General features: G+C 41.0%; 1 protein-coding gene across 2 annotated transcripts in view; it reads left to right on the top strand.

Annotated features, from left to right (window-relative positions):
- The window catches only part of DKK2 (dickkopf Wnt signaling pathway inhibitor 2), a 45,862-nt gene extending 29,390 nt beyond the window's left edge, over positions 1–16,472 (top strand). For both annotated transcript variants that reach the window (XM_075500691.1, XM_075500693.1), the window contains 3 exons: positions 11,094–11,244; positions 11,930–12,079; positions 12,618–16,472. In XM_075500691.1, the coding sequence (XP_075356806.1) occupies positions 11,094–11,244; positions 11,930–12,079; positions 12,618–12,868 (552 nt within the window). In that variant the 3' untranslated portion in view covers positions 12,869–16,472. The remainder of the gene's footprint in view (positions 1–11,093; positions 11,245–11,929; positions 12,080–12,617) is intronic.
- The last annotated feature ends 653 nt before the right edge of the window (positions 16,473–17,125 follow it).

Below are 17,125 nucleotides of genomic sequence, written 5' to 3'. Positions count from 1 at the left end.
GAAATTGCATAGGATTATTCCTGTTTCTCTGGACCTTTCTTTTTTTTTTTTGGTACCTTTATCAAGAAATGACTGTCCCCTGTAGGTAGTGGACCAGAGTCTGAATTCCGCCCCCTCCCCCCCCCCCCTCTTTTTTCTCTTGTTTCTGTGATACTAGATGTTTTTTCTATGAATTAGGTATTTTTGGAAATCCTGTTGTCCTTTCTCTTCTGTGTTGTGGTGCCTAGCACTGAAGGAAGTCTTGCTTGAAAATGGAAAGGGGCCCACAAGATTGAGAAGAGGGTGTCATTGGAGTACAATGTCTGGAATGAAAGGTGGTCCCTCAGTGGCTATTGCAGACTGAAACTAAGAGCAGCCCCTACTAACTCAGGGGCTGCAGACATAAATGTACTCTGAAGCCACCCTGTTCTTGCCTCCTGGACTGCATGTGCTCAGCTCGCTCTTCTGAGAATTGGGGCCTGGGTTTGTTTGAATTAATAGTGAAGTCATTACACTATGTAAATATGTTCGTGTTCATCTGGTTTTACTCACAAGTTATTCTTGCCTTGCTGTGTTGTTCCTGTTGTCTTGTTTGTGCAAAATTAACCAGGAGCATTTTAAAAGAAAAAGGAAAAAAGAGTAAATAGTGTTGAAACCTTGATTGCTATGTTATTTACCACAGGCTGAAGTTGGGTAGGCAGCTCTAACTTAATCGTATAATAAGAGTACAATGATTTTTTTAATGATGCTGTTAGGGGTCCTTTCCTTTTCTGCCATCTTTGGCCTCCTTTGAGTGGGGTGATAATTTGCCTTAATAGCCTAGTATTATAATTTTTCCTTTTACTGAGGAGTCAGCTGAACAGCAATATGAGTCTAACCACTTCACAGAGGTTGGCTGTGACCAAGCCCTGTCCCAGGAGAGCTGCTCTTTTGCAGGTAGTCCCACTGCATGAGCACTGCTGGCTCCTTGTACAAGCATAACTGCTCCTAGAATGAGCCAGGATGAGGACCCGTGCACTCGTATTGTAATTCTTCCTGTTGTTATGAAGGGGAAAGCCCCAAGTTGCATTATTGACCCGTCCTGTTTCTCAGTCTCGCTCATGCAGACCAAATGTAAGAACTGAAGAAATATCACCACCCCACCCCCCCGTACTTAAAACTTCTGTGGCCACGTCTCTGAATTCCCTGTGGTGCATGAGACTGGAGAGTGGGAGCTGGTGCGAGTGCCCCCGTGTTGTTTGTTTGTTCTGATATTAAAGCTGGGCTGAGTGATTTTTGATGTCTGATTTCAATTCTCTGTAGGTGCTTTGGAGTTCAAAGGACTTGGTCCCTCTCAGTTCCCCTCGCAATGGATCAGTCACAGCCATCATGTTGCAGAGGGGCTCATGTAGAGCAGGAAAAGAGGGAAGGTGTTTTGAATATCAGATGACAGTGGTGGTTTCTGATGCATCGAGAAAGAACTGGGGATTGAAAGAGGCATATGAGCCAGGTGTTCTTACATAAATGACCATCAGGGAGACAAACAATAATGCTGACATTCAGTAACAATGTCAGATTGCAGTCAGCAGTCTGCTGAGTTGGAGACTGTGGTTCATCCTTCTCAGACATACGGCATCTGGCTGTCTCTCCAGCTGACACGAACTCATGTTTTCAGGGCTGTCCTTTTAAACATGAGGGCCAGAGAAACTTCATTTTGAAAACTAGTGTCTTAAATGCTTTGTATTCTGCAAGGAATATCTAAGAGTCATTCCCAGGGTGAGGACTGCAGACGCTGCACAAATGTTTATAACCTGGAAGCATTCTGTCTCCAGGCGCTGTAGCAGACAAAGGGAGTTTTTGCACTGACTTCAATAAGAAAGGGTTTCCCCCATGCTTTTTCTAGATTTTGCGAATGTTTATGTCCTTAGTAGCTATACTACAGAAGTTAAAGCTGTCATCTCATTTTTCTTGCTGTGAATACATGCTTGCAGAGATGGTTCCCAATAAAAGCTCCACCTTGAAAGTGCGTCATGATTTGGGGATGCTCAGACCCAGGTGTTAGAACAATAACTCACTGCCAGTTCCCAGCAGTGTTATTCTACTCCCAACCACAATATCTGAGTATCTACCTGTGGTTTAATGCTTGCTGCTTTGTGAGCCATAGTATCTGCTAGCTGTTTCCATCTGGATAGTATTCTTAGATTAATAAAAACCTCCATACTTCTAGAGCTAATAGATCCAGAGGGAAAACTGGTTTTGGCAACCCACTGTTCATCCATCACAGTAAACATGTTGATCAAAAAGCCAGAAGAATCTTACTCTGGAACAGATGATAAATAGCCAATTAGAGACAAAACTAAAAAGCTAAACCATCAGAAAAGGGGTGGGGAAAAGGCAGAGATAAAAGGGCAAGAGCAGTCTGCTGAAAAGGCTGGACATAGAACAAAGGGCGTGTTAACAAACCTTTATTCTTCAAGCAGTCTTTGGTGATGCATTCAAAAATTACATAAAATCAAGACCTAGAGGCTTCCTGTCACATTGATTTAGTACTAATTGTTGACTTCAGTTGTTACCTAACATTGTTTTGATGCTCTCTGTTGTAATGCTGCTGCTGGTAGTTCACCAGACAATATGAATCATACACATTGAGACAAAGCCCATAAAATTTGGGGTCAAACTGACGGTTCCCCAAACATTCAAACCTTCTTTAATCATGTCTTCTGGAAGGTACCGGTTCTATGGAGCAGGAAGCCTCCTTCAAAATCAAGCAGTGTAGGAGGCTCATGGTCTCTCCAAATGTTGAGAAGGAAGCACTGCTATGTAATCCCATGGTCACGATACGAGGTAGAGAGGGGAAACTTGAGCACCTGTGTATGCGCAGCGTGTGTAGGGCAGGAAACATGGTATGCCTCCTTTGAAATGGCATGATTCAGCAGAGTGACACCAATATGGGCCTAAGATTGATAATTTGCCTTAGAGGTGTGATAGAACAGGAAGACCCATAGCTGTGCTGCCTTGGGAACTACAACGTATATGCTGCATCTTGGTGACAGTTTTATGCTGTTCTGTGGTATAAACAACATACATCTGTGCATATTTTGGGCATAGTGTGCTTCCCTTTAAGTCATTTGGAAATATAACTCATTCCAGGTTTTACCTAGATGAGGAACTGAAGGTGAATCAAGTTGAATAAACTTGTAAGGTGGATCACTTTTAAGTGCCTTAAACCTTTGAGTTTATACTTCATAATGCATGTAAAATGCACTAAATTAAGGCAAATTTAATTCAGATAATAGTATCTACCCAGGAATTTAATTGATCTACTTACTTGCAGTCTTTCAGATTACCTTCTCTGTAGGTCCTCCTGTAGCCACGGCCAGCTTTAAACAGACACTACCTCCTCCCAGTAGGACACAAAATGTAGGTAGGTCTGTAAGAAAAGGTGTTAACTGTAAGCTGTTGAATAACAGGCTCTGCTGTAGACCTAAAATGCTCGTTGAAATCCACCACGTGGGCCAGGAGATCACATAGGGTCCCAGTATGAGTGAGATTTCATACGGGAAAAGTCTTTGGAGGTTTTCTGGGAGAGGCACCACTCACGCTGGCTAGCTCTGCGTGCAACAGGGCAACACGGCTCCTGTGTTTATTTTAAGGTGTTTGACTCTCTTTCCGCCAGGTGCAGCTACACGTTCCCCCTAAGCACAACGCCCCGCACAACTGCCTACCGCTTGCAGAATGGGAAGTTGTTTTCCATGACATTTTTGTTGGGGTGAGGAAAGCCTGAGTCAGGACCCACATGAGTCCTGCAGCCTTGTCGGTTCGGAGGGACATCAGTGAGGTTTGGTTTTTGGTTGTTAAGATCTGAGTTTTCTTTGGCTCTAGCAAATCATGAGAGCTGGACTACTGCACGTTTTAGAAATGTTCTTCCCCTGGTGGTCTAGCAGTGGATTGAGTATTATTTTGAAATGTGAATATTTATTGACTTAATAATGCAGGCTTCTGGGGCCATTAGCCACACAGCTTGAAGGAATGATCTTTGGAGGTTGCAGTATACTACGTATCCACGATGTAGCACTCTGTGAATCAGACCTCGTGAACAGCAGTGTTCTTTTAAATTGAAGAGTTAAAAATAAGTTATTGCTAGAAGAAAGTGCCTGTCCTTAATATAGAGGTGAATGATGCTGCTTTTCTCTCTGGGTCTGGCAGAGAAGTGGGTCAGAGATTATTTTAACAAGAAGGAGGCTCGGTGAGAAAAATTGGATCGTTAAACTTGTCATGGCAACTGAACAGAGTAAATCTGTTTCATTGCAACTACCGTGAGTTTTGCTTTCAGGAGTCGTCTGTGCCACAGCAGTCACTGAGAGTTGAGAGTTTCTGGTGAGATCAGTCCGAGACAGGATCCATGTCTGGAGCTGTCTGAGAGCACAGCATGATTTCCTCCGTGGGATAAATTAACCATGGCTTTCTGCTTGTGCACAGTCAGATCCCTTGCTATCATCTATGCTTGTGTTGAGCTAAGAATAGAAAAAAGCAACATCAGCAGTGCTGTGGGAAAACTGCATTGCTCCAGATGGCTGCTGATAAAGTCTTTTCTCATTTGGGATTAAAAACAAAATAGTAGTAAATGATGGTCGTTTCCCATCCACATCTTAATGTACATGTTTGTTTAGCAGCTAGGAGAAAGCTAGGCTGAAGTTTGTCAGTTAGACATGGATTGGTGTGAATACACTTGAGAAGCTGTCAGAAAGTAGTTTAATTGCCTTGCAGGGCAAAAAACAACCCACGAAGAGTTGGCAGTTTGTTTGGTTTGTTTGTTTGTTTCTTAAAAAGCTTTGACTTCCCACCTTCCCCCCTCCATTTTGATTTATCACATTTATGTGGTTCTGAAAGGAGAACTCTTATTTCCATTGTTAGAAAGGTTTGTGTCCTGTGAGATCGTGTTAGGTCTTCTCCTTGACTTTCGTAGAGAGGGTCTTCATTCTATCTCCAAAGAGGCAAGTGGGACAAATCCCATGTGTGATGTATTCATCTAGCTCTGCAGGCCACGTGTTGCGTGCAACTCTCCCACCAATGTTGATCTGCTAATTTGAGATCCCAACTCAGAATCAGGCCCAACCAGGGAGCCAAACAATGACTTGCATTCTTTATAATTAGTCTTGACAGCAGGCTATTTGGTTAAAGCATATGTTTGCATTTCCTAATTTATGGGCATGCTTTTACTTTAGATTAACTAGTTCTTCAAAGAGAGAGAGAGAAGCAAAAGCAGACCTGGCACCCCTGTGGCTATTTCATATGTTTGCTCTATAGGGACCAAGTCCTTGCTCAGAAAGATAGTTCTGTCATGTCCAAAGCAGGACAGGAAGGAGAGGCTCTCACCATGATTGAGCCAGTTGGTTGCTTCATCGTGCCTGGTGGCTGTGGAATATTAAGCAATATGCGCAGTCCCGAGACTAAAGGGCAAACAAGCTCTGTTGTTCATCTCTTATGTGAGGGTGGAAACTCTGTCCTCTTGTCTGTAGTTCAGGCCAGTTTTGATCATCTAGTTAGCACACTGGCTGTAAAGAGGTCAACTTCCACCTCCTTTACAGCCATTATTTTAAAATTTATAAAAGTATAATTAATTGAAATAGAGAAAATAACCTTTTTTCCTTAAGTAACAAGTGAGTAATAGACTGAGTTGCAGTACCAATTCATTTGTGGTAAGCTGTCTCATAGGCATGGTGTGAGTATAAAAGATTATACAGGCATGATATAAAAGTCTTTTGACAGCAGAAAAAGACATTTCTGCTGGATGTGATAGCATAACCTAGTGGCACAGGTATTTGCATAGGGCATTAATAACTAGGGGTTCTGTATGTACAAGACACTGAGTAGTATCCTAAATTTGATTTCTAACACACTGGTACCTAGGAAGCAAGACCATTCCTGGGATAATGTATGTGTCCATTTTCTTAAGCCACTTGCCTCACCTTTGCAGTAGCTACTGCCTCTTTGCCAGGTGAGAGTGAGTGATGAAGGATTGACCTGGTAGCTCTACAGTGCTCTTACTTTCTGGCTGTACAAGTGGCTGTGGCTTTCCTCCTGTTCTTCAGCTCAGTCCCCAGTACCATCATGGGTTGTTTGTATGAGACAGAAGCTGGCTGAGTGTCCAGTACAGTAACCACAGTGATAGTGTCATTTATGTGGTACATGAGACTTTAGTTCTCTTCTTGAGTGCTGCTCAGCATCCACAGCAAAAGGGTCATGAATAACTTCCATGCTGTTTCTTCTGCTGGGAGTGGTTGTAGCCATGATCTGCTGCCAGGACTGACTCTGCACTTGGACTTTATGATGTGTTTAAAAAAAAAAAAAAAAGTTAACTGCTTCTGGGGGAGTCACTACTGATATCTGTTCCGCCCAATCACTTATTTAGGCACAGCTCCTCTCGGCGTTGAGGGTGGGTCTGAAGCCAGCAGTGTGTAGGACTGCTTGTGCTGGATAAGTGATGACACAGCCTAGGTAAAAATGCCAGTGGCTCTTCCTGCCTTTCTCTGACATAGTTAGCCAGTACAGCGTGGAGTAGCTTCAGCATAAAAACAAATGAGGCATCATAATATGAGCAAATGAGAGCCTGGTGACTAAGACACTGGCCGGGAATATTGTCTTCAAGTATGTGCTGGAGGCCATGCTGAAATTCAAACCCTTATCTCCCAAAGCTCAATAAAGTGTGTCTGCCATCAGACTACTCACTCACCCTTCAGCACATTACAGTGTCTGTCTTACTTTCCCACTGGAGTGCTTCGCCATTACATTTATAGTGCCAGACAGAGAGTCTTGGACTGTCCGACTCCATAGCACAACGGTCCCACCACTTAGTATTGCTCCAGCTTGCAGTGAAACTCTGTGGTTCAGGATGACCATATAAAATATGCGGGACAGTAAATGACTCCAGCAAAAATATCAAGAAAACCTTATTGCACTGGGAAAAGTTGCTAAGTTAGATCTCCTCTGCCAAAAGGGGAAGACAAAGGTAGAAATAAACTTCACTCCTGCACGCTCCTCAAATCAAGGGAATGGCATTAGCCACTTAGTCATAAAAGTTAGATAGTCAGTCCCTTCCTCAGCTTCACTGTGAAGTTAATACAAAAGGAAGAGCCTCAGTAGTACTCCTGGAAGGACTTGTTCAACTATACACACCCCCCCCTCCCCCCAACTTTTCTCCTCTATCATCTGCATCATTTTCCTTAGTATTTCTATCATGCACTCTTGGCATTTAGAATATAGATTCAGGAAGGGTAGCAATGGAGATTCATATTCTCTCCCTCTCAAAAAGAAAAGTTTAACAGTTACATGTTGCTATGACCTGGCTGGCAAAGGTTAGTCTTGGTGGACTGATGCAGGGGACATCCTGGCACAGCATGAGCAGCACCCATTTAAATACCTAGCCTGAATCCTCCAACATTGCAAAAAATCCAGTACATCTTTGCTGTACATTTTTGGACATGCATTCAACAGTATCTTTTATACAAGGATACAAAAGTAATTGGAATGACTGAGGAGAAAACATCTCAGCAAGCAATGCTCTTAATCAGACAACACATTCTGAAAATGCAGCTCATTATCACAGGCAAATCTAGTTTATGTCATGCTATGGGTGACTTGATGGCCTGTAATCTGGGCTAAAAAAATTAAATAAGATTGTTTAAATGCAGCTTCAGGGAGTGCTACATATTTTATCTCGGTTTCATCTGGTTTCCCATAATATCAAAGCTGTGTTTAGTGGATAGAGATTTACGACCAGAAAATGATATGTATAGCCGAAGAATGTGAAGGGATGATGTGCCTTGTAGAATTAGTTATCATTGCTAGGGAAGTAGAGCTGGTTTACAGCTTGCTTTTTCCCTCTCCATCTGGGATTGATTTGTGTCTTTGCATTGTGTATATAGGAAATGTTCTCTGCAGTTCTCTAAACATAAAGACTGTGTGTCAGGCACTGTGGTGTAGGAGATTCTGAAAACCTTGACTCATGCATAGACAATTGTTAGCATGTACGTTTTTACAAGTATGTTTTCTTTATCCTATATTTTTGAAAATATATACATATTTATACATAGATTGGCTCAGCTACTGCCAACGATGGGACAATTATGAACACATTTTCCCCCCTGTTAGCCAAGGCTATGTACACACTATATTATTTTGTTTCATTTTTGTGTTTTAATACTGAATGCTGTGCAGCGATACAAATTACTTTGCTGGGAGCAGGAGTTATTCCAATGAATGTCTAGTGACTAAGAGACAGACACAAGGCTATGTAGGCATTTTTTTTCAAGCTCCCTGTGATTGATAACTAGGATATCAAATGGACAGACACAAGGCTATGTAGGCATTTTTGTTTCAAGCTCCCTGTGATTGATAGCTAGGATATCAAATGGATGGTGGTTTTGGAAGAAAGATCAAGGCAATCGATGGCATCAGGCATCTGCAAGAAGGTTTTTCATATAGCTGGCTGGTAGCTGGCCTTTTGGGGTTTTGAATGGATTTGCCAGTTGCTGTCTGAGCTACATGTAACACAAACCCATTTTTTGATGTGCTGCAGTCATTTGCCTTAGGTGAGTGAATGTTTTGGCTTATTTTTTCATTTCAAAAGTGTCATCTTTATTTAGGATGGGGCTCTAGAGTGGGACTAAAGGCTGAGTTACGTCACTTTCCCTGGAAATTTTTAATGTCAAAATTGTCTTTTGTTACTTTCGCCATTCTTAAAGACAGCTGAGAGTTGGCAATTAGATGCATATCTTAAAATATCTTTTACATGTCACTCAGCCTAAAAGCCAAAAGTAAAACAGACTGCTAGATATGGTATGCGAGAGCATTCATTAACACCATTCAGGATCAGGGAACTCTTTTTTTAAAAGCTATTTGAGGAACCAAAAGAAAACTGCAAGTACGCTTCTTGCTGACAAGTTGCAGGTGTATACCACATGCCCATATTGGAAAAAAGATGCAGTTATGAAGGTCCTGATGACAGACAAGGGTCTAAAATGCCTTCATCTCCAGGTTTTAGCTAGTTCATCTGGTTTGTATTTGCATTTCCCCCAGCTAGCGGTGTTAGTATTTTCGAAACTCAGTATAACCATGCACAGTTCTATATAAAATGGCTTTTCTGCATTGTAAGATCCTTAGTTTAGTAAGGTCTCGTTTAAGTCAGGGAAGCCTTACTTTTATGGTAACTATATCATAAATTGTAAGTCAGTGTTAATGATTTCTTGCTGGAAAAATGAGGGAAAGGAGTGATGAGATTGAGGGGAAAGCACTTTAGTTCTGCTTTGCTAGAATAGGTAGAATCCACTTATGCCTTACGAGTACCAAACAGGTGAGTGCTTGCATTTGTCTCTTATTGCTACTCCTAGATAAAAGATCTGGCCTTCTTTGTTCATCCTCTTGAGGATGAACTCAAGAGGAAATGTTTGTTCTTAAGGGAGAAGGACTTACACATACGTCAGGTTACTCCAAACAGCTGCGCTCTGGAATCATTCTTCAAAGACACATATTCAGAAGGCAGAAGTAATGGGGCAGCAGCGCTTGGGAAATATCCAGCTAGCACTTTTGGTACTGTAAAGTAAATTTTGACAAAGAAAACAACTAATGAAATCACATGGGAAATGGCATGGTTCCCCCTCCCACTAATGGCACTAGAGAAACTTGCTTGGTTTTATTATCAGACCTCTGGTTTCTTCTGCAATTTTCAACAGAATGGCACAAAAACAAACAAGAAGTTCTCCATCTAAAAGAACAATTTTCAGGGCAAATTCTCAGCAGCCTCCAAGGTTTTCTTTCCTGAGAACAATATAATCAAGACTTGATTTAGAACATTATTAGAAAAGTAATCAATCAGCCTTAGTCAGTTGGGCTTTTTGTTTGTGGTGAATAATTAATTGCAAGAGTAATTTTGAAAACAGTAAAAGCAATACTTCTATTTATTTAAAATGCTGGAGAAAATTAGTTGAGGAAGGGTAAGCATCATTTTCCAGAAAGTGCTCAAAATTTATTCTCATCTTTTTATGTAAACAAATTCCTCAAGTATAATTTTGAGGAACGAAAAAAATCTATGATTAATTTAATAGGCAGTAAAATTAGATGCAGACAGAGAGCATAGTTGTAGCTGTGTGGGAGTCAGCAGAAAGGATCCTGGAATGTGGCAGTGTGTGTTGTTATGTCTCCTTAAAGCATCGCATCTTTTCCTCTTGTAGGAATAAACTTGTCTTTCTCTCTCTTTATGGGAGAATACAGTGCTTTCACACCCTGTTTTCTAAAAAGTCAGTTTTCCTGTAAGATAATGCTGGTTTTGATGAATATAGCAGAATTGTATACGTGTGTGTCTGCTTGCAGGGAATTACATGTGCGAGACAGTTTGTGCTCTAAAATATATTCCATGCTGCGTATCATAGGGTGTTGTTTAGCAGGTGGCAAGTTTAAGGAGTATACTAAGCCCGTAAGTGAAGTAAAGGTTATCAAAGTGAAATGCTTGGCCAGTGATGTTTGTTCACTTCCAAGGAGTCCAACTGGTGTGGGGTGGTCCAACTGGGGGAGTGGTGAAATTGCAAAGGAGCTTGTACTAATGTGTAGATGTTCACTGTGAGAACACTGAACTTACTGTCCATCAGTATGTTTGACAGCTATCAAAGGAAAATGCCTCCTTGGACTTTAAATGAAAATGTTACCTATTGCAGGGTGTGTTTCAGGATTTTTGCTGACTGAGAGGAGTTTTATGGCTCTGTTTATTCTTCACTGTGGAATTTTAAGCTCTTGTCCCTGAGGCTTGAACCCACAAAAATATGAGTTCTCTTGTGCCAACATATGTTTGAGGCAAGAAAAGATGAAACCACCAGGGAGCTGGTTGTATCTCCCTGATTCTTTAAGCAGATAAGTCTTCACCAGCAGTGTGAGCTTAAAGATTGCTATATGACTGCAGGGAAGCATCCCTACCTGCGTCTCCTGGCCCCAGTGAATGGTATCTGTCTCAACTGCCGGTTTCTAAGTTTGGGGGTTTCGGTGGTGGTTTTTTTGGTTTCTGTTTTTTTTTTTTTTTTAAATGGGCTGCATACACCCCATGTACAAAACAGTGCTTCACTGTAAACCTTTCTTTTACCCACCAGGCCTATCCTTGTACCAATGATAAGGAATGTGAAGTTGGGCGATACTGTCACAGTCCTCATCAGGCAACGTCTGCATGCATGATGTGCCGGAGGAAGAAGAAGCGTTGCCACAGAGATGGCATGTGCTGCCCTGGGAACCGCTGCAACAACGGTACATCAGCCATTTCTTGGTTTTACTCCATAAAATCAGCATTTTGATAGCATCTATTTCATATAGCATATATGGGTGTTCCCAGCAACAGTATTTTTTTGGGGGGGGGATGACTGTGCTCCTTTTTCTAAACCCAGACAACTTCATTTTCTACTTCATTGCACTCCACTTCCTATTCTTTAGTAGTATTTCTATGTTTAAGGCTTGTGTACTACCAGACTTTTTCCCATTTTGGGGTGGGGAAACCTAAAAATGATGATGCTGCTGCCTGAAATTACAGCACTACGTTCAATGTGGTTTGATTCACTGGAAGACTGCACAGAACCCATATTTTTAAGGAAGCAAAAGAGACTTAACGAATCCTTGATCTACTCTCCCTGGGCGGGTTATAACCATACTGTTTGCATTCCCATACTCTCTGCTGGAGACTGGAGAGCGATGTCTACGAGGCAGTCTCCAGGTGCTCAGACTGTAAAGCCAGAGTGACAGTGAGACTATCTGACAGCGAGCGAAGCAGAGCTGCGGTGAAGTTAGGTGCTGAGGATCAGGGACGGAGGTGTGATTAGAGCTGAGCATCACTGAGGCCAAGCCCCAGCACCTTCATGGTCCTGATCCTGGTCTGTGTATGTCTCTCAGCTGCTTTTCCTCTTGTTCAAATCTTTGACTGACTGTCTTTTCCTCGCAGGTATTTGCGTACCAGTAACTGAAAGCATTCTTACACCTCACATCCCTGCTCTAGAAGGGCCACGCAACAAGAAGAACGGTCATTATGCTAGCAAGGATTTGGGATGGCAAAACCTAGGGAGGCCTCGCTCCAAGCTGTCACACATAAAAGGTAGGATCACGTTTGCACTGCGCTGCTTTGTTCCTTCATGTTACGAATCATGTTATTGCTGTTATGATACAGCAATACAAACCAGAAGTAGGCAGTAATTTCACAGGGAGTGAGTCTATCGTGAGAATTCACGGCACGACTCAAAAAGTGATGTAACGTCAACCAACAGTTCCTGTGATTGAAATAGCATCTGCGTTCTTCTGCGTTCTTCTCTGTATCAGAGGTCAACTGACAATCCATCTTTCAGTTGTGCAAGATTGCACACATCCTCCTTTTGTAACAGTCATGTAATTGAGCACTTGTAATTCTGCTTAGAATCCTGTAGCTGAAATTCTCCTTACTAAGTCTTACGGCAGGTCTCATTAATTACCCCACTGAACCTTCCTAATTCATATCTTCCCTTGTGTTTACATCCTTCAAATAGCCACAGATGGAAATATCATCTCTCCTTTTTCTGATCTTCATTTGCCTCAGTCTGCACTGAATCTGTACTTTCACGTTTTCTCATGAGGTAAAATCATTTGGTTGCTCTCTTTAGGACATGAAGGCGATCCCTGCCTACGGTCATCGGACTGTATTGAGGGACACTGCTGTGCTCGCCATTTCTGGACCAAAATTTGCAAGCCTGTGTTGCATCAGGGGGAGGTGTGCACCAAACAGCGCAAGAAAGGGTCCCATGGACTGGAGATTTTCCAACGATGTGACTGTGCCAAGGGGCTGTCTTGCAAAGTATGGAAAGATGCGACCTCCTCTTCTAAATCAAGACTTCATGTGTGCCAGAAAATCTGAATGAGGATTGGGAAGATAGTATTAAGTGACTGTGGCTTTATGTATTTAATGCATTACGGCATGGTGGGAAATGAGGACTGCAAATGAAAGCGGAATGGCTAAAGTAATGGTTAGGGTAGGAGTAGAAGTCACACCAAATGCATTTCTTTTTGAGCTGGTGGTAAACACAAGTGCAGCTGGAGTTCTCCTACTGTGCAGCTCTTCTGTAAATAACCTACAGGTTGTGGGAAATGCTAGTATGCAAACAAGTACAGTGGAAATTAATGTCACTTACCTTGCTGTGTCGTCCTGTGATGTTTCAGGGGTTCAGTGTTAGGGCTACAGTGGGTTTCCAGCATCGTAATGACTGCTAAATAAATTGTATGCATTGTACTCCCATAGGAAGCAGTGTATGCCAGGAAGACTCATCTGTCAACACATTATTGGTCACATTGCAGGTGTGAGAAATGAAAATAAAGTTACTGTGAATGTCCACACGCCCTTGTCATTCAGGGCTGACACTTCAGCAAAGAAAGCACTCCTGCAGGACAAGAGTGCTATGTTTTGCAGGCCCTCATGAAAGAGGTGAAAACTTGCCATCTCACAATTATTTCAAGAGATCAGCAGTTTCTCTAAGAGGAGGCATTTAAACAGGGTTTTGTTTCCTATACATAGGTAAATTGAAATGCTTTATGTAGTTCAGTGTCATAGTATGGCTCTTAATCGCTTGTATTTGCCTCAGTTTACTGCTAGTATACATTGGGTTGAACAGATGAAGCAAATATGTGCATGCTGAATCCAGAATTATATACAGGCAGTTGCTCATTAGTCCTAAATATACTTTCTTTGCCTAAGCGTACTTGCATTATAGACGTTTCCAAAAGAAATAGCAGAGTGTTGAAGTGCCAAACACGCAGAGCTATGAAGTTGCGTCACTGTTGGTGTTATAACAGATGATGTAGACATTTGTTGAGGTGTTTAGAGCATACTGCTACAAACTCAAATTTTTATAATTTTATTAGTAGCAACGGGCTACTGATGGCACTCTGCAGAAGTATAATGGATTTGTTTCTTAGAGGCAGCAAACAAAAAGGAGTTGGCTCTTGTGAGCACCTCCTCTCCTGCATAAAAGGATGTAAGAAGATGGTATGTCCACAAATGACTTGTTAAACATCATGTGATGTCACAGCATACCAGCCTCCAGCATGTATTCAGCCTGAACTTGATGTCCTCTCAGTCTAGACTATTCTGCCAGGAATGATGGAAGTACCTGGACTGTGGAAACAGCTGACAACTCTACATTGTGTACCGGTTAAAAAAAAGACAGTCTCTATCCCTTGCCTTGTCTCCCAGGTCTTTTTAAACTTTTTTCATTTTACTTAATTTGCAAGTATTCCTTTGTATAGACATTGGTAAAGAGACTGATATTTCTTTGAAGAAGTCTGATTCTATAGTTGACCTACTGCTAAATTGTAATTACCCATTTATAATTACCCATTTTCATGTTTTGTAACACAAGGGACTTTTCTGTTTAGTCAGTTCCGAACAATGCAGGTACACTAGTATGTAGTTTAACTTTGAAGACCATGTCAGCCATACCTAAGACACCTTTTTCCACTGACATGTCTCCACCAGTGGTTGTTTTAAAGCTATAGCTTAGCTATACCACCTGACTCAGACTTCCTAATTAGAACACAGACCTCAGCTACATTGCCTTTATCTTTCATAAGAGTCTAAATAAGAAGAGTATTTCGCATGCCTCTTTCCCTACTGGAGCTGGTTTTTATTGACCTAGAGGGACTGTTCAGAGACAGGGTCTTCTGTTTTTTAATAGTCTCAGAGTTTATCTTGCAGTCCTATCATTGCAACTCTGCTTGTTTCAGAGTTTTCCCAGTGTAACTGAAACAGGAATAAGGCTCAGAAATAGCATAATTTCAAGATATTAAAAAAGTACAGGACCCAATTTTGCAAGTGTTATTTACACTGACACAGCACATGCTCAGCAGAGGAACTCTATTGCTCTCATTGTGACTACATATTAAAGAAAATGATACCCAGCGTGAGCAGGGGGGTTGCAGAAATGGGCTCTTAACCATCTTTAGCTCTTCTTATCATTGGCCTACCCCCCCTTTTCCTCTTGCAAATCATAGTTATTTGGGATAATTTATTTACAGGAAATGTTTAATGAGATGTATTTTCTTATAGAGATATTTCTTACACAAAGCTTTGTAGCAGAATATATTTGCAGCCTGTTAACTTTAATGTAGAAAAATGTATAATAAGATTAAATATATTAAATGTCCTTTCCCATCCCTCCCCAAATATTTTACCCATATTCTTTTCCTTACCTGCTGCTTAAGAAGAGTAGTTCTTTCTGGAAAGATATGCAAATCTATTGAAAAAAATACATATATTTTAGCTGTACAAGAAAAAGCATCTGATTGTACTTGTGTCTCAAAGCACTATGTAGGCTGAATTTTCATAAAAGATATGAAGGTCATCTTAAAATCCCCATGTGTCATTTCTACAAAACTGGTTTAAGTGGCAACTATGTATGTGCTTCTCTTGGGACAGTTTACACCTAACTATTCAAGAATAAGTTTTGAAAATAATGCACCTGGAGGCATAATGTTCAATCAACCAGGTTAAATAGGAAAGGCACCCAGATACACTCCCTGGATAGTGATACATACCAGGACACCCATGGTGGGTAAAGCTGCTCTTCAAACTACATGGCATTTTGCTATAGGTTACAGCATACAAATGCATTGCTGCAAGATCTATAGCAATTCTGAAATGGCAGATAACAGCATTCAGCTCTAATAACATGAAACAATCCATATGACACAACTGAAAATATTGCTACTAAAACCAAGGAAAAACCCCGCAGAGCTCAATAAATATTGCAAAATAATGGCTGTGGTTATTGAGCAATGGTCTCAATATCCTTATTACTTGTTTCTGGTAACCCTTTGCTCAAACAGATGTACATCTGGAGGATGGAATAGTCTCCAAGTCGCACTAGTGTTTGTACAAAATGAAAAGGTTTTGCTACTGTTACTTGCAATCTTTGGTGGGTAGGCCTTTGAAAATTCTAACACTTTTAACAAAAACATAATAAATTTGTGAGCATCTTCAGAGCCCAATGACTTCAACAGAGCTTAAGACTGCCAAAGCCTTCGGAGATTCCTTTTTGGGAACAAAAACAATAGGCACAGGAGGTTCGTTGCACACCACAAATACTGAGCAACATGGCTGAACTAAAGAGCATGCAAGCAGTTTTGCAAGACTGAAGTTTGATTGTTTAGAAGCCATTCATTTAATAATTTGGGGAAATATACATAAGTTTGAAAATAAAAGAACAGCTAAATTTGGGGATAATTGTTCTCACTCACTGTGTCACTCATCAAGGGAATGAAGAGTGACTTTGGCTCAGTAACATTTCAGAAATCTGCTGTCATGACACAAGTACTGAAGAGATTATTGCTGAACAATTCAAATACTCTTCCTATTAGCCTAGAATAGCCTCAGCAATGCAACATCTCTTTGGAAATACTTATTAACTTTCCTAAAAATAATGGATTTCTACTCTATAACAGTGTATATTTGATTTACAGTATAAATGTGGGTGTGTATCTATTACTGTACTAGTTGCTTTGTCTTATGTTGTTTGCAACCTATAGTATTTATGATTCAAAACATTTTTTAATGAAAGCAATTAAAGTAGATTTAGTCACTTACTTGTATAACACCACTTTCAACAGCATACATCCAGCACCTGACACCTAAAACACAATTCACCAGAATTCAAGCCATGTTCTGCATATTCTGACTTTCCTGCTCATTGTCTCAAAAACAGAAAAAAAAAAAACAACCCAAACAAAACCACCCACCAAACACCATGAACTGTCTTGGGCAGAGGCTGAGAAGAGGCATTCCTATACTGGTCCTTGTCTCAACCCACCAGCCTTCTCTGCTTTTGCGTCAGCCCTGCCTTATCACCCCCAAAAGGAAAGGTAAATGCTGTTAAAGAAAATTTGTATTTTTCATCCCTTCCAGTTTCCTTTCCTTCTAGGAAAGCCAATTAAAAAAAGATATCCTGAAGGCCAAAGTCAGCAGAAACTCATATAGCCAAGGCTTTTAGGAGTCTTGAGATGTATCCTCTAGCTTTCAAAAACTTCATTGCTAGGAGAATTATGTAGACAATAAGACTGCATCTACAAAAAATAAAGAAATCTAGCTCTTTGGATTGTCAGTCGAGTGTTCTGAAAATAACTG

This window comes from Mycteria americana, chromosome 4, assembly GCF_035582795.1.
Source record: "Mycteria americana isolate JAX WOST 10 ecotype Jacksonville Zoo and Gardens chromosome 4, USCA_MyAme_1.0, whole genome shotgun sequence".
Taxonomy (NCBI): Eukaryota; Metazoa; Chordata; class Aves; order Ciconiiformes; family Ciconiidae; genus Mycteria; species Mycteria americana.
This window is presented reverse-complemented; position numbering and strand designations above follow the sequence as displayed.